Source organism: Dermacentor albipictus, chromosome 10, assembly GCF_038994185.2.
Source record: "Dermacentor albipictus isolate Rhodes 1998 colony chromosome 10, USDA_Dalb.pri_finalv2, whole genome shotgun sequence".
NCBI lineage: Eukaryota > Metazoa > Arthropoda > Arachnida > Ixodida > Ixodidae > Dermacentor > Dermacentor albipictus.
The window spans coordinates 43,752,405-43,774,048 of NC_091830.1; the positions used below are offsets into that span (position 1 = coordinate 43,752,405).

General features: G+C 42.8%; 1 protein-coding gene and 1 long non-coding RNA gene across 4 annotated transcripts in view; one reads left to right on the forward strand and one right to left on the reverse strand.

Moving 5' to 3' along the window:
- The window catches only part of LOC135914843 (15-hydroxyprostaglandin dehydrogenase [NAD(+)]-like), a 32,041-nt gene extending 11,691 nt beyond the window's left edge, over positions 1-20,350 (forward strand). For both annotated transcript variants that reach the window (XM_065447762.2, XM_070528178.1), the window contains 3 exons: positions 7-83; positions 18,575-18,729; positions 20,168-20,350. In XM_065447762.2, the coding sequence (XP_065303834.2) occupies positions 7-83; positions 18,575-18,729; positions 20,168-20,285 (350 nt within the window). In that variant the 3' untranslated portion in view covers positions 20,286-20,350. The remainder of the gene's footprint in view (positions 1-6; positions 84-18,574; positions 18,730-20,167) is intronic.
- LOC139051091 (uncharacterized) lies at positions 1,030-17,213 on the reverse strand. Of its 2 annotated transcripts, XR_011509227.1 has the most exons (4): positions 16,876-17,213; positions 15,355-15,463; positions 7,050-7,109; positions 1,030-2,537 (listed from the first exon to the last, which is right to left on the reverse strand). It is a non-coding gene; the product is annotated as an uncharacterized lncRNA (long non-coding RNA). The 2 variants fall into 2 exon arrangements; XR_011509228.1 differs by lacking the exons at positions 1,030-2,537; positions 7,050-7,109 and adding an exon at positions 13,497-13,631 and having other exon boundaries at positions 16,876-17,203.
- Positions 20,351-21,644: the final 1,294 nt, after the last annotated feature.

The window sequence follows — 21,644 nt, forward strand, 5'->3', positions numbered from 1 at the left end:
TTTCAGGCTTGATCGTCTGCCCTCCCATTCCGGCATACAATGCATCCAAGTATGGAGTCATAGGACTCACAAGAGCATTCGGGGTAAGTAAAAAGAAAGGCAAATATTTTTGCATTGTCGCTTCACATATGGTTGTGCTTGCTTTTTGCACATATAGATGCGTTTTACAAGTAGTCCCGTTTACGACAGAGGCCAGCTCCAGCATCACTGAACGGTGAAAAAGATAGCACTTTCAAGCTGCAACACCACAGTGTGCTTGATAGAAAGCACATTGCTAGTAGAAATTGTGCAGTAGAAAAGTGCAATATTAGCTGCAGCGCCATACACTGTAAAAAAAATTTCTTCAGTTTACGGTCAAAGCTGTAGGTAAAACGTTGCCGGACACTTTTCCGTCAAATGAAAAACGGTGTTTCCGTAAAACGGACAGGCCGTAAAAATTATTTCCGTTAAATGGAAAACGGTGTTTCCGTAAAACGGACAGGCCGTAAAATTATTTCCGTTAAATGGAAAACGGTGTTTCCGTAAAACGGACAGGCCGTAAAATTATTTCCGTTAAATGGAAAACGGTGAGCTCCGTAGTTGTGATAACAGAATCGACCGTATTTTGCAAATAAGAAAAACGGTGAGTTCCGTAAAACGGAAATGCTGTAAATTGAGCCCCGTACTTGTGATTATAGTACATGACCGTACTTTGGTAATGAAGAAACGGGGACTTGAATGCTCGTGTTCTTGAGCCAAATTGTTTCGTTCATTGGAATAAGTTATTTTGGGCAATGAACCACCCAAGTCGTACATTAGAACGTGGATAACTTGCAACATCATTTAAGATATAGCTGGAAATGGGGCAGAAATCATAGCACACAGGAAATACACCAGACAGAACGTGCTGTGTTTGCATGTTTCCTCCTAGTGTAATTGTTTTCTACACCGCTTATTCTTCGTGTCAGTGTTGTCATGTTGCACTTGGGTTCTACACCCAACATGTACACAGCATACATACAGATTTGTGTTCGAGAAACAACAAGCCACTTGAATCTGAAAAAACCTGTGTTTATTCTGCTTTACTGAAAAAAGCAGTGTATGAGACCGGGCTAGTTGGTATTCCATGCTGAAGTGACCATCACAAGAGTGAACGCAGGACACTAAAAACGTGACAAGAACAGGTGCGAACTTCCAATTGGTGTTTATTACGAAAAGGCATGTATATATACTCTTGTGCACTTGATCATAATCAGTTACAAGAGCGCACTAAGGCCGCCCCAAGGCCTAAGGCGGCCTTCCACATACAGACCCCAGGTATGCAAATTCTTTAATGTAACGCTAGGGATAGTTTGCTAACGCAGTTGCCTTATGCGATATCTGCCCCCTCAATGATGGGCCTAGTGCTTTCTTATGCGTTGCTTGCTATTATTTGGTTTTTCAGAGTGCATGACATTTGCATTGGGAGTTGTGGATTCCAAGGAAACCCTCTCTCCCTTTTGTACTTTTGTATTATGTTCCTGTAGTCTCATATTTAGGCACCTTCCCGTTTGTCCCACGTAACGCTGCCCACAGAAAAGAGGTGTGCTATTCACTACTCCCCCTGAGCATTTCGACAAAACCTTTTCTGTGAGCAATGTTGCATGAAATTGATTGTCTGCTGACAGGGCTGGTTTTGGCACATAACTGAGATAACTTGATGGGTGCGGGAAAAACAACCGAAACTCCCGCCCTTTGGCCTATTTTCTTTAGTTTATGCAAGATAGCGTAATGTATGGGATGACTGCTAGATTCCTGTGAACAGTATCACATAGGTGTAACTAAAGAAAATAGGCCAAAGGACTGCAGTCTTGGTCATTTCTTCAGTGCCCCGCAAGCTATCCAAGTAATGCGCCAAAACCAGCCCTGTCAGCAGACAATCAAAATCATGCAACATTGTGCACAGAAAGGGTTTCATCAAATGCTCAAGAGGAATAGTGTATAGCATACCTCCTTCCTGCAGGCAGCGTTACGTGGGACAAATGGGAAGTTCCCTAAACTTTAGACTACAGGAACATAATCGGAAAGTACAAAACGGGAAAGGAGGTTTCCTTGGAGTCCATTGCTGCCAATGCAAATGTCATCGACTGTTTGAAAAAACAGAAATAATAGCAAGCAGTGTGAAAGAAAACGCTAGACTCATCATTGAGGCAGCGGCTATTGCAGAATGCAACAGCGTTAACAAGCCATCCCTATAGCACTGACTGTTAAAGAATCTGAATATCTGGGGTTTGTATGCGGGAAGCCGCCTTAGGCCTTGGTGCGCTTGTTTATTTGTGATGACCATGTTGACTTGCACGATTGTAACAGATTATGATCAAGTGTGCAAGAGTACATATACATACCTTTTTGTAATGAACACCGGTTGGAAGTTTACGCCTGTCCTTGTCGCCTTTTTAGTGTCCCGTGTCCAGTTTTGCGCAAGTCCTTTCCGCATAGACACTAGAAATTGGCTGACTAGAGGAAGGATTGGTTGAGACTTGGAATGATTGGCTGCTTGCGGAGTCCTTCGGCTTTGACTGAAAAGTAAGAAACACCAATCAATTAAGGCTGTTCAATTATTTACCATCATCATCACTACTGTTACTCAGATAAACAATGATTTCGTATTCACAACTGTCACTACAAGTGCTCTTGTCAAAAGAAATGGTTCAGACTCAGCCATGTTGGTATATATTCATTCGTAGCCTTATAGCATAAAAAGCTTCAGATAGAAAGGACCCAAGTCAATTGATGGTTTGCTTGGAACAGTCAAAGATGTCACGTGCACATTATGACATTCGGAGATTACATCTCCCATATTTAGGTAGAGCTGCCATGGCCACATACTGCAGACCATAGTTTTCAACTTTCACTGCTCCATTAAACAACCTTGCAGATTTCACTGTTTCCCAAAACAATTAAGCACTCTTGAAACAAGCGCAAACCATGCATGTTGTTTACTTCCGACGCAGAACAAGCAAGCCAAAGATATTGTCCAGCTGACAGGCTGGTAGAATAGCGACAATACAAAAAAACCATGCTTGCACCACAACTGTGTCACAACAGCTGTCAGCCCCTTTTGGATATGGTCTGTTGTGTCACGGAAGAAGTATCAATGCGTAATATTCTTTTTACTCAAGCAGTGAAAATTGAAAGTTACGGTCCCGAATGCATCAACATACCCTTCCCATCTTCATAAAAAGTTACAATATTGCACTGTGTTCACCAAAAAATTTGCCCTTTTTGTAAAGAAGCCTGCAATTATGCCTGGACCCCATACATGGCTCTGGCAGGCAGCACTGTTTATTCTGTCCGTTTCTTGACTTGCAATCCCATAACGAAACAAATAATGCAACATATTTTTCTAGATTGCATTGCTTCATGCAAATGCGCTTAATTCGGGAAATTTCTGAAATGAATCAAGCCTCTCCTAAAAAATTTTAAAGTAGAGTAATTCATTAACATGCCTAAACATGAGCACTTCCCATAGATTTTGAGAGCCAATGAGGACAGAGCTATTTGCTCAAATTTCTGCGACTCATGGGAACAGGATGGCCAAATTCCGTGCTGTTAGTAAATGCAAAGAAAAAAAACTTTGGTCAATTTGTGCAATGTTTCGTTCCGAAATTTTTCTTCTTTATACCGTAGTGGGGATACTCTGTGGTAATTAGTTGAAATTATTGCTATTGGCCTGCAGTCTGGTACAAAATATTTTTAAACCCGCAGCGACAACACTATTTCCTTCGGATCTATCCAAAGTGCAGATTCGGTAAAATCCAGGAAAAATGCTCCTAACTAAACAGTTCATTCTATATTGTTTTTTGCAGAGACACCTTTTTTTTTCTTGGAAAACTAAGGTTAATTTCATTGTCGCCAGGCTCGGGCAGCAAAATAAACTTTTAAATCAAAATTAAAAGTGATCGCCAGGCATGTCCAGTTGAATTTATCTGAACATGCCCTACTGTCTGCAGTACACATGTTGCCACTTTAAAGGCCTGCAAGAAGGCACCAGTTATATTTTCTAGGGCAAGAAGGCAATGAAGTATGTTACTTAAGGCAGTTAGTCACAGGAGTCCTGGATCAGTGGAAGAAAATTTAAAGACTATAAATTGTTTAGAAGACTTAAGTCACACATTACTGAGTCACCGTCTATAGCTTACCATTAGTCTTAAAAGTACCATCATTGCATTGTGATAAAACTAACCTAAGAGACTGAAACCTGGCATGATAAAAATGGAGCTTGAGAATGAAGGTTTGCTCAACAAGCAACGGAACGACAAAAAATGATATGCATGATAAATTAAAAAAAGCCGCTGTTGAGGACGGTAGAGAACTAGGCACCATGAAGAAATTTGTAAATATGCAAGCATAGGATGGAGTCAGTTGGCGCAAGCCATATATATTTACAGATTACTAGGAAATGCCTTCATCCCGAGGTGGACATAATGTATGTGAGAGCGTATGTATGTCTGCGCCCCTTCGATTACGCAGTCCCAGACTGTCCGCAAACCACCTGCGGCTTCTGGTCTGGCTAGCATTGACAGAAGGGCGCATCACAGTCATGTGATCCCGCTGCCTGGGACTGTCCGAGGTTTTGTTTGAAAGCACCGCGATTGGAGGTCGCTCTCCTGGCTGCTGTTGTCCGCTATTAGCTACTTAAATTATGGGGTTTTACGTGCCAAATCCACTTTCTGATTACGAGGCAAGCCGTAGTGGAGGACTCTGGAAATTTCGACCACCTGGGGTTCGTTAACGTGCACCTAGATCTAAGTACATGGGTGTTTTCATAATTTGCCCCCATTGATATGCAGCCACCGTGGACGGGATTCAATCCCGTTACCTCATGCTTTTAGCTACTTGTAGATTGCGCCCTACCCAGCAAATTCAGTAGCGTGGTCATCAAAATAATGCAGTCTCAGAGGCCATGTCGCCGGCACAACCATAAAGCTTGCATAATGGAATCGCAGCCTGAGCACATTGAACATGTTAACAAAGCTCAGTTTACATCGTGCTCTCGCTCTTCGGGCCTTTTAACCGCTGTATTTAAGCCAGCTCATTTATTTCCTGTAAAATTTAAGCGTCACTGCCACACAAAAATAAGCAAAAACACGGTTGTGCCAGATCACTGTTCACCCACAAAGCACAGGCCGATATCCTCAAAGCTCATGAAACCGTCTACTAAAGGCCTGACGTGTGTCTAGGACAAAGCGCGTCTACACTGTCTACTAATCCTGCACAACCAAAAGCAAAATTTCGAATTTGGGTAACAGAAGGGATCAGCACACATGACAACAGCAATCGGTGAAGCTCTGATTATACAGGTTGTCCCACGTAACTTGAGCCAAACAATAAAAATATGCAAGTGTGACGTAGCTCGACAGAACCAAGGTAATGTTGTTTGCCGTCACTTGGAGATACTCGGATATTTTTTCATTCCACCAAAATAAATATTTCAACTTCGTTAATTAATCAACTTTTCAAATATTATAACTAGATTAGAAGTGTCCATGAGAAAATTGTAGAGCAACATGAAAAGCTCCCCATACAGCTTTGTGTTGTTCGAGACATGCTGCGTAGAAGTGTTTTTTCGAGAAAGAAGCTCGCGAATACACGCAAGGTGCTGCGAATGGACAGTCACGCAACAATTTAGTGTGTATTTGCAGGCTTCTTTCACGCTAGGAAAAACACTTTTATGTAGCATGTATTAATCATAATATTTGAGAATTTGATTAATTACCGAATACTAATTATTTAATCTGGCAAAATGAAAAAAAAATGAGTATCTCGAAGCGAGGGCAAACAACATTACTTTGGTTCTGTCCAGTTATGTGGCATTTGCATATTTTTAATGTTTGGCTCAAGTTACGTGAAACACCCTGTATGCCATGCCAGCTACCAGCATTAAATATCTACATGCAATATGATACGTTTCCTCGTTCACCAGTTTCACTCATCTGAAAAGCAAAATCTACCTGTTTACTATGCATATAGCAATGAGCATGACAGATTTCACGAAACACATCAAGAAAAGCAAGCATTTGCGCGTGATCACTGTGCTTTGTCTTAAAAAACACAAGGACTAAGGTTGCAGCAATTAGACCCCTCATGAAAACCTCGCATTATGGCACACGAAGCATCGATTTAACGGAAGCGATAGCTGAGTGCATGATATTTGCTGTCTGGAACGCACAAAGTACACATAAACACACAGCCTCTTTTAAAACATGGCGTCAAGCCCGCGTGCATCTTTTTAAGACAGCCGCCGTCTGCTAGCTACTTGCATATGTCAGAACAAATATCTGCTGACAGCTCTGAGAGTCCGCAGAGTCTGACTTCTGGTAAAACGAATGCGATACTGGGTGCTCTCGGACTGGTGGATGGGGCGTCCGAAGCTGATTGAGAAAATCGAATGCGGGACAGCACTGCTAAGCAGTCCAGGACTGTCAAGGACTGATAATCGAAGAGGCCCACTAATGCTTTGTGTTCCTATCCTATGTAATCTCTTCATACTGATCAGCTCAAGCTGCATGGCAAAGAAGTCTCTTGTTAGTGCTCTGAAGACAAGCCTCTTTCTTGCCCAAACATTGGCTATAGAGACGACCATCGTTCGACAACTGTTGATCTGTTCATAGAAGTGAGAATTCCGCGACAAACTTTTCAATGAAGTAAGCAATATGATGATGAACTTGTTTCACAAAGCTTCATAAGTACACCTGACATTTGACTCACTTTTGCATGTAAGTAAATATTATGAAATTGTCGCTGTGAACAGTTGTCCCCGACTGCTGTACACTTGTGATAAAAAATTAACCATATTTGAAAGTTTGTATAATTAGCCAGGAGAGCCGCACTTGCTGGATGGCTCATCATCTAATTTGGAAAAAAATTCAGCAGTGAGCAGCAATTGTATCACTAATGACCTTGAACATCTTTTATAATTATTAATTTGTAAACACCTGTTGTCGAACAGCCCACTTACTGAAGTTTTGAACACATTGTACACAATTATAGCACGTACTACACAAAATAAGATCTGTAATAGACCTTACCAAATACAATATTAGTGTGGCGGCAGGTCAACTGGCTCCTCAGCAATGCTTGCGTCCTTCCTGGGAGAACAAAAGACGACATTAGGCTTACACTGACAGCACCAAACCACATAATTTAAGTTGCAAACAAGTGCCCCAGAACATAGGAAGTTCTAATTAGATATGGTCAACCTGCTTAACCATGTCACAGACATTGAATGACAGAATGTACATTTATGAAGCCTCAACTCTATGAAATACATGCTAATACAAACATGCTAGTACACAGAATCAAATTGGATGCATGAAAATTCTCAGTAAACTTTTATTTCCTAGCAACCACAAGTTGCTCTTTGTGAAGTGCAACAAGTGAGTGTCTAACCTACACTAAGAAGGTGGAAAATTCGGGATCCTTTCTGGTGAATAACTAACCATATCTCTACCGGCACCCAGCAATACAAAGGTGAATTGTTAGCATTATATTGATTAAAGAAATAGTTCAGTGCTACCAAGCAAGTACAATAAATAAATTATTTCGAATTCATCTTCATGTCAGGCTAATCAAGTTAATTTTCTTTGGTTCACATGAAAGAATGGTTCGAAAAAAATATTGGAATCTGTCAACAATGTTGAAGCAATTTTATGACGGCCTGCAGATAGCAGTTGTTGAAATAAGACCTGGGGCAGGGGGAGAAAATACAAAGAAGTGTGATAAAACAAAATGGGGCCTGTGCTGTGCAGCTACTAAATGCAGTTTTATTAAAGTATGATGTGCAAAACAGCATATGTAAGAGATGCGAGACCCTCAGCTGGTATTTTGCAATGTTGTTACGGGAAATTGTTTCAAGGAGCATGACTCCTTAACCCTTCTAGGGTCAATGACGTAAATATACCGCACCGCGCAGTACAAAAATGGTAGATGCCGTATATTTACGGCGCTGTCTGTAGGTTTAAAAAGCACGACAATTTCCTAACCTTTTCTTTTCTGTCATGTGCTGCCACTATGTGGAAATACAGGGAATTTCTCTTGCACGCCTCACTCTCTCAGTTTTCGTTGCATGGTTTGTTTTAGCGCTAGTTTGCTCCTGCGCGTCTATGTACTACCGCTTGAGCATTGGCGTGCGTACGGGTGGCGGTTTGGGTTTTGTTTTCGCGGGCGGTTTTGGCTTCTTGCGCTTGCAAAACTGATGGCTATCTCGTTACTAATCGCTCAAAAGGCTACTGCTTGTTTCTCGCTCATTTAGTGCTCGCAGGGGTGCGCATAGGAAGGATGCTGCTGTGCATGAGCTTCTGTTGCTCCTTTTCTTTTTTTTTGAGATTCGCGAAAACTAATTGCATCTGGCTGGCGATAAGATGAAGATTAGCGGAAGTTTGTACACGTTTTGCTTTTTTGATGGGCACACAACCGCACAGTTTTCTTGAGTGCGTGCACCTACACAGTTCGATTATGCTATGGATGTACTATCATAAGCAATATGAAAGGGAACACAGGAACGTGTGGCAAACAGACTCGGAGCGATGCGCGGATGGCGCTGTGAAAAACGAAGGGGGAAAGGAGAGCGCTCTTCCACTAACTGTTGGCACTCTCACCACGCTGGTATTTCTACAAAGGAGCAGCTTACGTCATGGATCGTCCAACAGCCGATAAGACGGTGAGATCGTCGCCAGTGACTTACACCGATTCACTTTCTTTTCTTTCATTCTCTTTTTTTCTTCGTGCAACCGCTTGATAGTACTCTGAGAAAAAGTTTGCCCTGTATTTCAAACCGATTCTTTATTTGAATAGACGCACTCAGTTGTAAGTGGCACCTCGAACAGCGGCGACGCTCGAACCAATGACGACAGAGGAATAGAATACAGAAAAATTTTTTAAAAAGAACATTGACAAACTGCCTCTCGCCCGACTTTGTTGCACGAAGTTCGTTCAGAAAAATTCACATCGCACACTGCAGTGGCCCACGCAGAGCAGTCAACTCTGAATTTGTAACCTCAAGATGCCTCGAGTGCCTTTTAAAGAACAGGAAAACATAATAGAAATGTCTAAAAGAGGTTATACACAGCGCAATATTGCTCTCGTGACAAGCCGCCCATTGAAAACGGTCAACCGGATTATCCAGGCTTACCGAGACGAAGGACGCATAAACGATGCGCCGCACACGATTTCGATCGACAACGAACGACCAAGACCTTTGCATCGTGGCTGCCGTCAGCGACAAACCATTTCAAAGTGCAAAGGACGCTCGAGGCGCTCTTGGCTTGAACAACTTGAGCGACAGCATGGTACGATGAAGGCTTAGAGAAGCAGGACTGCGAAGTCACATCGCCGCACAGGAACCTCTGCTCACCGCAACCAACAAAGCGGCTCGCCTGAGGTTCGCTACTGAACACCGCAGGTGGAGCGAGAGTGGGTAGAAGTATGTAGTTTTCTCTGATGAGTCCACGTTCTCGAGCCGCTGGGACCAACGAAAGAGAGTGTGGTGGACCGCAAACACGCGCTTTAGTCCGCAGAATATCCAGGAGGTGGCCGCCAGTGGATGCGTGTCTGTGAACATCTGGGGGGCGATTTCCCACGCAGGCCTAGGCCCACTGGCGAGAATTGATGGGAGGTTCACCAGTGCTGCGTATTGCACTCTGCTCGAGCACCAGATGATCCGTTATGTGTTGAACAGGCCGCACCCAGATGGGTGTTATTTTTTCCAGCAGGACGTGGCGCGCCTTTTGGAAGAGCGAGGGGTAATGCAACTTCAGTGGTGTGCGAAGGGTGCCGACATGAACATTATAGAGCACGTTTGGGGCCGTATGAAAGTGAACCTTTCGAAGAGCTCACTACAATTGGCGAACTCCGACCAACTATGGGAAGCAATAGAACATGAGTGGAAGCGCCTTCAGCATGATACCGCATTCATCGAGGATCTCTACGCGTCTTTGCCTCAAAGAATGGAGGCCATCGTTCAAGTCGATGGTGGCATGACGCATTATTAGGCCACCAACGAACAAAACAAAGGACGAGGATAAGCTGCGATAACGCTATTGCCTTATTTCGTTTGCTTCAATATCTTTTTAATATTCGGCAAGTGCCAATAAACTAACTTGGAACGCACCCTTAAAGACCATATTTTCCCGGTTTAGAAGACTTACCATAAATCAATATCGAAGTCTGGAACAGTGCTATCTTTTGTAACGATTCGACGCAAAAGGTTACCAGTGACGCAATATCGAACAGTGTTCTGGCGATGCGAAATTCCGCACTTTGCAGACACATGGCGGGAGTGCGAACAGCTGTTAGAACAGCGTTCCCCTTTCCACTTTGTTTCCGATGGTGGGCGCTGCGTATCACCCATACAGCTGGGTCTGAGGGTGTTTTCTACGCGTTCCTGTGTTCCTTTTAATATTGCTCATAACAGTACATATTTGTACATAACAGTACAAAGAGCAGGAACCTTTGAGTCTTGCAAGGTATTCTCGTGTGCACATTTTCAAAGCTTTGAACTATAACAATGTATCAAATTTTTTACTCTTATAGGTTTATTTCCTTTTTTATTATTGTTATTCATGAATACAGAGTACATAAGTACCAACACAAAATAATTTTTTTCTCGCTTTACGGACACCCTAGAAAAATTACGGTCAATTTTTTTCGAAATAAGTCTCTAATTGGAATCTGCAATAAAAAAAAACGAACCTGGGCGGTCGAATATGGTGAAAAAGATCGACCCTCAAAGGGTTAATTATATTCATGTAATCTTCAGAAACGGATGGCATAAAGGACATACTTGTTGACAGTTTCATAGCGAGTCATGAACACGATGCACGCGGGAGTTAAATAAGCATCTTTAAAAAATGCTCTAGAAACTTGCAAAACGCAAGTTGAAAGCAAGTTTCTATAACCTCTCACAACACCGAGCTTCACCTACAAGTGTTGTAACATTTCCTTGCAACTTGCAGCACTGTTTTTACAGACATAGTTTGAATCACTGTGTCACAAGCTCTGGAAACAAAAGTGCATAAGTGCTAAACAAGCACATATGATGCCCTACTCCTACTGCACAGACACATTTATCTACACCAACACATGTAGATGGATTATGTCATCCATTTGGTAGCTTCTGATCATGTTCCAAAGCATGAATCTCATAACTGCAAATTCTATAAGAATGTGACACCAACTGATTACTTGGGGACAACACGAAAAGACGGGAGAAGGCCAACAACACGAGCGCAGGCTAAGACTTTTGGTTAATTGCACACACACACACACACACACACACACAAAAGCGCGCGCGTGCGCGCGCACACGCACGTACGCACACGCACACAAATAAATATTAGGCCTATTTGTCCTGCCTAGTTGCAGCTGCAGGACAGCGGGATGTTGTAAACAACCACACACTTGAACTGCTGCATGTGCCTCTTGCTACACTTTGCGTCAAGGCCTGGTCTGATTCACCTTTTTGAACCCAGATTGCTTGACGTGACAAATAAATGTTCTAGCTCTCCCAACAGTCTTTTTGAGACTATGGCTGACCTTCTGAATGTGATCTAACAGTGGTCACACCACTGTAGGCCAATGTTAGACCTGGGTATAGAAGTTCTCCTCGACTTGTTGAGGATGCTATTTCGTGCTTCTGTGACAGTGCTTCACAGCCGAACAGTGCGCTGATGCGAAAGGCAGAATTCCCTCCTTAAAAGATGGAGCATAGATGCAGCGCACATGACACTCACCAAAGAAAACAATGAGGTCAAGAAATGGAAGATCACTGTCTAGTGGTAGTTTTCCAGTAGAACACGTTGTGGGGCTACTTGGTGCAGAGCTTTCAGAAGATGAAGCGCCAACAGAGACAACACAGTAAGAAAGAACAAAGACAGGACAAGGCGCTACTTGTAACTGTTTATTGAGGTCAAAAGCTGCTGAATATGTAGCCATGGGGAGAAGGGGAAGAAAAAAACAGAAGCATTGCTTGTGTGAAGGCACACGTGCGAGAACACAGAAGATGAAGGGAATCATAAGATTAGCCAAAATCTAAAACTTATCTGAAAACATGCATTCACTTGTGTAAATATTCAGACACAGGCATGCTGACACAGGTATCCCCTCTATTCTTAACCTGGTTGGCCTCCAACAGTTCATGTGCCACAGTGTATTTGCTTTTAAGCACGATCGTTGTATCATGAAGCCTTGCTTCACATACTTGCTTATTCTCATCCTTGCAGGCCTTGCAATGAAGTGGCAAGTTTGAGCCATAACTATTTTTCAGCGAAAGCTTGTGCTCCCACAGGTGTTCACTAATACATCAGCCAGTTTGCCCGATATACTCTTTCCCACACTTCCACGGTATACGACCGCTTCTTCACAGTTCACAAAAGGATTTGTATGTTTAATAGAACACTCTACTTTTAGAGTCATGAGATCCAATCAGGCGGCACAAAGTAGCAAGCTTTCGGGGCGCAGCAAAAACCACAGGAATTTTATATATTGCGGCGACGTGTTTAAGATTACGCGCCACTTCGTGAGAATACGGTATCGCCACTGGATACGGCAGAAATTCTTTGTGGGCACGAGGTCGGTATACCGACCCTGCAATTAATTGTTGCAGTATAAGTCTATGCACTCCAAGACTGTTAAACGTGCGATTGCCACTATGTGCCTTGAATTTACCCTTAAAGAATTGTGCTGTCATAAGGCACACAAAACCTTTGACGAACAGATTTTGAAGTTGAAGAAAGCTGGCTTTCCTTGTTTGGTATTGAGTAAAGTTTTGGAGGCGTTGTTGAAGAAGGTGCATAAAGAAAGAAACTGAAGCAGTGAAGAAGGTCAAACATTGGAAAAGAAAGCTAAACCAGTGGTGATATCGTATTCTCACAAAGCAGCGCATAATATTACACATGTCATCGTGAAATACAAAATTCCTGTGGTTTCTTCCGAGCCCCAAAAACTTGCTACTTTGTGCCGTCTGATTGGATATGATGACTAAGAAAGTAGAGTGTTCTAATAAACACACAAAACCTTTTGTGAAGTACGGAGAAGGGGTCGTATACTGCATACCGCTGAAGTGTGGGAAGGAGTAAACCGGACAAACTGGCCGATGTATTAATGAACGCCTGCAGGAGCACAAGCTTTCACTCAAAAATGGTTATGGCTCAAACTTGCTGCTTCATTGCAAGGCATCTGGGAATGAGAATAAGCAAGCACGTGAAGCAAGGCTTCCTGATACAACAATCATGTTTAAAAGCAAAGACACTGTGGCATGTGAACTTTTGGAGGCCAACCAGACTAAGAAAAGAGGGGACGCCTGTGTCGACACCCTGTCTCCGACTATTTACAGAAATGAACGCATGTTTTTAGATAAGTTTTAGATTTTGGTTAATCTTATGATTCCCTTCATATGCCTCTTCCATATTTTTGCACATGTGCATTCACGTAATCAGTGCTTCTTTTTTTTTTTCTTCCCCCTCTCCCAATGGCTATATATTCAGTGCTTTTGACCTCAATAAACAGTTGCAAGTAGCACCTTGTCCTGTCTTTGTTCTTTCTGACTGTGCTGTCTCTGTTGGCACTTCATCCATTGAAATGTAGTTTTCTTCCTTCCATGAGCTCATCTAGCACTGTAGAGAAGACAGAAAACAAATCACTCAACCCATTTAGTAGGCTTACTTCACGTCATATAGGGTAGAAAGTTTCCAATGAAGCAGAATACTTTTACTACGCTGGTTCTTACAGCAGCTAGTGTTTTACGACTAGCTGACAGTGTTCTCGGCAGTGAAAAGTCGCAATTAAAGTGGTTGAGCAACTTTTTAATGTTTCCTACAAAGTACCACGCATGTTCAAGTAAGCAAAACTACTACTGAAAGGCAAGCTCCACTATCTGGGCCTGAAGATTTTCTGTGGTGAGCATAGAGCTGGAGCTATTCCCTGCACTCAAAGGTGTTTCTACCTTTTCTATTGGTGCACCTGAACACTGAAGCATGTTGTTGCTGCAGGAACACCGGAGAGCACATTTAACACTTCGTACCACCCCGACGTGGAGGGGAGCCTCCATAACCAAATACGTTTGCTTTCAACAGTGCGTTCGCACAGCCTTTTAGCATGCATTGCCAAGAAGCATTTAATGGAGTTGAATGTAGCTGACGTCTCAGGTCAGACAACTTCGAGAAAGCCAAGGCCGATGACTGTTATGCAATTTGTACACAAAGGCAACCATCAATTCAAGCAAATTACTCAGAGAGTTGAAACTACCTTTTTATTTTCAGTGCCAAGCAATCTGGGCACGTTCAAAATGCTAACCGGACCAGGACAACACGTGAAGTTTACATCAAAAAGTATGTGCTGGAGTTCATAGGTACTACGGTTGGTGCTATTTACAATATGCCACTGTCCTGCAGCCGCAATCATGTGGGACAAACCGGCCGACGACTGAAGGATTATCTTACAAAACATGCACAGACCCTTGACACAACATGGGGGAGCAACATAGCTATTGATGCCGCTTTGTGCAGTTGTACACCAAATTTTTAGCAGTGAAGTATCTTCATGACACATTTTCATAGCAGACATAACTTTCAGAATAGCTCCCACTATGCTAGCGTGTCATCACTTAACCTGCTTGGCAAATTGAAGTATTCAGATCAACCTGCCGGAGCATTCTGAATTGGGCTGCTTGTTGGTGCATGTTTAGAAGGGAACCGAACAGGGCTACAGACAGGACAAAGGGAATACGTTGCTGTGTACAACGCTGTCACTTCGTACTGGCAGTAGCACTGTTCGTTCCCTTTTAAATATTCATATCTTTTAGTCGCCTGACCACGCAACGTAGCTGCGAGCTCAGGCTATAATTTTACATTGTTACGTTGCCTTCCAATGTTGCACTTAATTACATCATCGCATACTCACCTGTTATAGTTAGCTCAACACTAGCTTACAGTGAGCTTATTCGTGGCTAATCTTAGTTACCATGGAGCCATGACAGTGCTAACGATCAGTGTGCAGTGTTGTTGCATACTCATTAAGCCAACACTAGACAAACAGTTATTTTATTGGTGCGTGTTTTATCTGTTGCCTCAAGTCTTGAACTCTGGCACTATAAGTGTTTTTTTAAACACCACTTATATGTGCAACCAAGTCAGGTATGAAACAATATCCCTTTCAAGTTGACGTGCTCATACTGAACCAATTTGTTGCCACAGGAAAACAAATCATCAATTATCCTTTGAATGCACTTGCAAAAATTACTCTACTTGCATAGGCCTCGTCATTCCACCAACATTTGCAATCACTGTCTAATAAGACTGCATATGCAAGACAGATATACAATAGAATGGCACAGCTTACCAGAACAAAGAGCACCACTACACAGACTGCTGTGGCACACTTTCTCAGGCCCGCTGGCTGAGAAATTGTGCACAAACCGGCACACAGACATCCTTGACAGGTGCAATAGCTGCAATTGAAGCAAATAATATCAGGTATTTTCAGACCGGTCGTCCACAGTAAAGCAAAAACATTTTCATATACAAATACTCTTGTACATAAGCTTGTCACCGAATTACCGATTGCTGTGGTATCGCTTGGTGTCTTCAATTGTATCGTTCAACTCATTTAAAGAAAAGACTTCATGAAGCACCTTCTATTCGGCAAAACAGCAGACATTTTGCTCTACATAACTCACAACATGTATTTTAGAATAATTATTGTATTGATGCCTGTATGCTGAAAATTAGTCTACGCAATTAGAGACAGTCAGTATTAGAACCAGCCTTTAACATCAGTGTTGACACATCTTTTGATTTTTTTATACCAGTTTGGAACATTTGTAACTTTGGATGTCCATTACACACTTTTGGGCACCGCTATTCTGTGTCAAGGTTACGTTAAAAATTACTTATCACATGCACTTGCTTTACAATTACGGCCGCAGATGGGCAAAATTTACGTGGCAATCCACTCCCAGATTACGTTAAATGCTGACGCATTGCGTCAGAACGTTGATAGTCAGCCTGGTAGCTGTATGAAGTAAAAACAAAACAAAAACAAAAACTCGCGAAACATCTGATGCCGATTACCAGCTAGCAAAATAATCAATTTCTTCTCCAGCGACCCTTAATGGGTATCACGCGGACACTTTCAAGTGCGATCGCGCACGATTGCTCGGGCTCGATCCTGTCTTTGTGTTCCAAGGCACCGTGTTACACCAGTGTTACCTAACACTGCAGACCGCACGAGGTTACGGCAGCAAGCACGCTACACCGTCCATTCACTGTGATGTAGGGGCATCGCATGCAACATGCTCCATGAGGTCTTCATACACAAGCAGACTTTCAATTCCAGAAGCAGTCTTTCAATTACGGGTATGAACACAGCGATTATGCACGCCAAGCACACTGCGTCCTAAGCTTAAGGAAAAATAGAATTTCGCTGTGATGCAATGCGTCGCCGAATACGGCTAACATAGTGTTACAACGCGCCGTGAGAGATTGCTAAGGAGAACAGTAACTTCACTTTATTTTGGAATGCCAAGAACACATCACAACACATTGCAAAGCTGGAATGCCAACGTCAGTAAACCAGCTGCCACATACAGCCGATAACGAACTGCTACAGACGACATCGTCGCTGATGTTGCCTACGCGTCTCAATGTACTTTATATGAAATCAGCACAACAAACGCTACGCCATTTATCACAGACTCGCAATGCCGCGGCTTTATCAATCCTTACGGCCAAGCGGGAATGTCGTTACAGGGCATTGACAGGGCATGCTCACACAACACAGTTGAGCCCGTCAGCGGCCATCGCGGTGCATTTCGCACGCGCGACGTGCACCAACAACAAAAAGGACACTTAAATCACTTACTTGCGTAGCAGTCCATCGTCGATTCCTTCTTATTCTCTCAGTGAAATCCCAAATGCAACAGGTCTACCACCACCACACACCGCCATTTCCAGCCACTGTCCACTCTGTACTGTTGCGGCGGAGAAATGCAACCCGTCGTGTAGAAGCGATGAAGGGTGGTAAGCAGCGCCACCACTGAAACCTCTTCCGTTGTGTGGGCGTACTTACGATTCGCCTATGAATAATGTTCAAGCAGCGTTACCTATGGTGATATTATGTAACAGCTGGTAAATGTGGGCCGTGTCTTTTCTTTATATTCGTTGCGTGGTGATTTTTCGCTCTTAACATGCTCAGTTGCCCTCCACATGAAATTACGGACGGTTTTCCGTATTTCAAAAACAGAGCTCACGTCCGTTTTTTTTACGTAGAATTCCGCCGTTTTTCATGAAACTGAACGGTCTACGTAATTTTTACGGCATGTTTGACCGTAAAATTACGGAAATTTTTTACAGTGTACTGTATGTTTCTTTCCTGGTTTTTTTTCGTTATTGGGCCTTCCTTCCTTCCATGTGAGTTAACTTGCATAAAGCAAGTACAACAATCATAGAGCAATTACTCGGTTTACGTTTCCCTGTGTAGCACATTTTCCTTGAGGAGGTAAGAAATGTGTAATGTGGAACAGAAAATATTTTCCAGGTTTTCAGCAGTCGAGTTAAGCAAGAGTCGTTTGGGGTATTGGTGGGAAAAAGAAAGAAGGCAAGAGATGGATGCGACCAGATGTGTTACGGCTGGCGTAAGTAAACAAAGAATTGTTGAGGAAGAGAAGAAAGACTAAGGAGATGAATACAAAAATGCTAGAATGAAAAGCATGTATAGCATACGCGAATACTTATTCAGGCTAGGTGACTGTTTTCCACGGCTCAGTTTCAAATAGGATGCCAATAAGTCATCACCATTATCATGTCTTTCTGAACTCGCACGAAGCTTGGCGGCAAAACTTGTTAACTGCGCTAACTCTCCTGCTATTATTCATTGTCCCATCGAATCATAGGCTGAATCATTCCTTCCTAGGACTTCAGTCCACTGGAATAATCTACCTACATTGTTAGTAAGCATCATCAAGAATGCACTAATCAACATAAAATAATTTATGGTGGCAAATGGCATAATTACGTATCTTATTCGGGAACATTGTCTGCTTGCTAAAGTCTACGCTTCCTGTATTTTCATATTATGTAAGTTTCTGTTTAGGTTGTTATGAATGCATTACTAGTTTTGTCATATCGCTTTTGTTCCCAGCACTGTGAATTCCTAGAATTAATCCTGTATTTTTTTTTTACTCTTGGAATGTATTCTCGCCCCTCCCCTCTGCAGTGTACAATTATGTACCTTGACGGTATCATACATAAAAATAAACACTCAACTTAGACTTCAAAAAGTGCACGGCAGCGCTATTCTCCGTAAGGAGCTGCCACTGCATCTCAGTAGCGCACGGTGGCAATTGCTGAGCTAACTACAGCAACAAGGTCTTTCAACGACTATCGTAAGCACCTAGAAGGAAGCGGAGCTTCTCAAAGAATTCGTCTCCTGACTTACCGACGAGCTTTATTGTAGCCCAGTGCCTTCTCTCTCGAGTTCCAGGAATATCTTGCACTAGGTGTAGCCTCGCAAGTGCCTCAAGTCGAGGCCATTTCTTGAATCTCTCTAACTGCCGTTCCAGACCGATCTGTACTACAACCGCACGGGGGTAAAGGTGAGCTGTCTGTGCCCGGAACCCATCGAGACGGCCATGTGGCGTGGAATAACGACCTTCTGCCAGGAGATTGCCCTGAACACACCTTACATCACCGGGAACTACAGCAGTGGGGTGCAGAGGTAAGAAACAGGGCTTGAGAAGAAGAGAGGGGAGAGACGAGGGCACCGCATGAAAACTATTAGCATTGCTTCCCGTAGACATTTCTAGAAATTGTTGAACCACGAGCAGAGTGCAGCCCCCTTCCTCTTTCTTGACACTAGGCCAAACGTGAAATAAGTCTTAAATATTTTGCGAAACCATTCAGCTCTCTTTTCAGGGAACTGTTACACAAATGTTTCGTAAGTATGCTAAATGCACTGTGATAGAAACAATGGCGGGAGTTTCAGCCGACTGATGCCCCTCAGAAAAATTGGGGTTATAAGTAAATGTCAGAAGATGAGATTAAGAGCTCATCCCCACTCACTGGTGAGCCCGATGCCTCAACAATGCAGCCGCAATTGCGATTATATATAAACCTTAAATTTTAGTGAACGAACATGAAATACTTAGTACATAATTTGTGTAGAGAGTTACGTTGACTACACTACCAGGAAACTACAGGCCCTTCTCTGGACTTCGGCCTTATAGTTTCAGTCAAGTTTCTTCCAATTGGGTGCTTATAGGTCACATATAGGCAAAAAGGGAAATCTAGGCAAAGTACTCTACTGTATTAGCAATTCTGGAGTGCCTGTGCAGTTCCTAGAATTATCTTTATCAAGAATTCTTTGCCACTAAGTGGGCAGTACATGCTTTCTGAGGCAGAAGATTGCGAAACAAAATAAAGTGAATCCCACTTTGGACTTCTCCATACGAAAAAATATGAGGCTTGTCGCGCTCTTTGAAGAATTGCACTTTAAGTGTGGCCGTTCTTGTGTAAGGTGCACTTTTTGCTTCCGTATAACGAAAGAAAATTAGATCAAGCAATGTCGTTGCTGTCTGTCTGAACGCTTATTTCTGTATAAGAGCCTCGAGCAGACTCGACTGAAAAGGAAGTTTTTCTCTCGCTTTTCATTTGCGTATATTTCCTTTCAACTTACACATTATCGTCGTGGTTGCGTGGTCCCGTTTCTGTCATGCTCATATGCGCGATTCTTGTGTATTTATACCATTTAACATTACATAGTAGTGTGACCTGCAGTGACCGGCCCTGCTGTGTGTCAGCTACACTGTTGTACTTTATTCTTTCAGATTTGTCATCTTGCTCTTTCCCTCTGCCCTCCCCTCCTTCCAATCTTCCATTTCTATTTTCTGTCTCCTCCTTTCTGAAGAGTAGGCAGGCGTGGCAGTTGTCAGCCTGCTCCCCGCTTTCGCTTTCCTGTCAAATGTACGTATGTTGTGTAAACAAATAATAAGAGCAATTGTACTGCAACGTACGTACTTCCTTCAACTCAACATAAGGTGCCAATTAATGGGCGTCATCCGTGACGCTGTCTTGTAAGGTACATCTTGCGGATTCGAGTGAATTATTCCTGGTACTCTGCCTTTAGGTGTTTGCATTATTTTCTCTATCTTTTGCAGGCCTGAGAACGTCGCCAAGGGAGTGATTAAGCTCATCGAAGATGGCGTCAACGGTGCGGCACTGCTTTCTCTTTACGACGAGGGACTGGTGTACCACGAATTCTCGAGCGTCCGATGATCCTTCCTGTAACTGGTCGCGACTGTGATCGACAACCTGTATAAATGCTTCTTTCTAACCATCTAGTCAATAGACCCTCGCTCTATTTTCATAACAATATTAATCACTGAGATTGAGGCAGCCGCCTCTGGTACAAACTTGTAAATTTTGCAACACAAAACTTTGCTCTTGTCGAAAGGTAGTTTTGTGTTACGGGTGCCGACATCCACGGTGTCCTGTCGATGTCTGCAGTACGCTTAAACTAGACATATCGAGGAAACAGACCACTGTTTCACGGAAAATCGGTTGCTAAAAAATTAAGAATATAATAACCTTTCAAATCATGGCACTTTACTGTACGTTCCTCAAAGAGTATTACACACACATATATAAACAGGCCTGCGTGCCGTATTCGATTCTCCTATAATAAAAAACACTAATGTCACATTCCTTGGCATGGCCTACAAGCCCGAGTCGTACAAACGAATGTTCAAGAAAACAAGGGTCAAGGTTGATGTTTCCTTGAACGCGACAGTGCACTGCTTATTGACTGTTGTCACCTTGTTTATCGACGAGTGGGAAAGTTCAGCCACCAAGTTGCCGTTTGGTTTGTCAGTGACATGGATAATTTTGAATAGTTTCAGTGCGTCACATGCTTATAACGGGAAAGTCTTGAAAGACATGTCCCCCGACAACGCAACAAAGCAGCGATTGTACTGACTCCGGCTCTTCATCCGGATACGTTTTCGCTTTAAAAAGGACATGCTGTGTGGACATGCTTCTTGCTTGCGCAAGTTCGAGGACTAGTACACCGATGTACACTAGAGTGGGGTGCCGTAATCCATAGAAGCCATGATTAACATTCTTCTAGATGTTACACTCGATAGCCCTCATAACCTACTACTGTATAAAATGCAAGATGAGCAGTTGCTGTCCTGACGAAAGCAAGCCCCCCTTTGAGGAAACTACCTCCGGCTCTACTCCTTGTTCAACTACCACCTCATCACTTCAATCCTTCATCACTTTTTCAACTTCTGTCCTGTTTGAAAGCCTAGCCCATTGTAATTATGTAGTAAAACCTTCCTATTTTACAAGGCTCATACGATATGTACCATCATTAAACATCGGCATGTAGCTTTATCTTGGATCATACCAGTTTTCATAGATGAATTCTTCTTATCATATCTTTACAGAGCATATAGGGCGCTTTATAGCTACTTTCAATGGGTTTTCAGGCATGAATTCCCACACGATATAAGGGATCTTGTTTTTTCCCACTCTAATCTTTAGTACCACCCACTAAAATTATTTTGCGGACTAGGTTATTATATTATTGCGTAGATTGTTCCGCTAATTTAAAGGCCGCTGCCGTTTATGGTT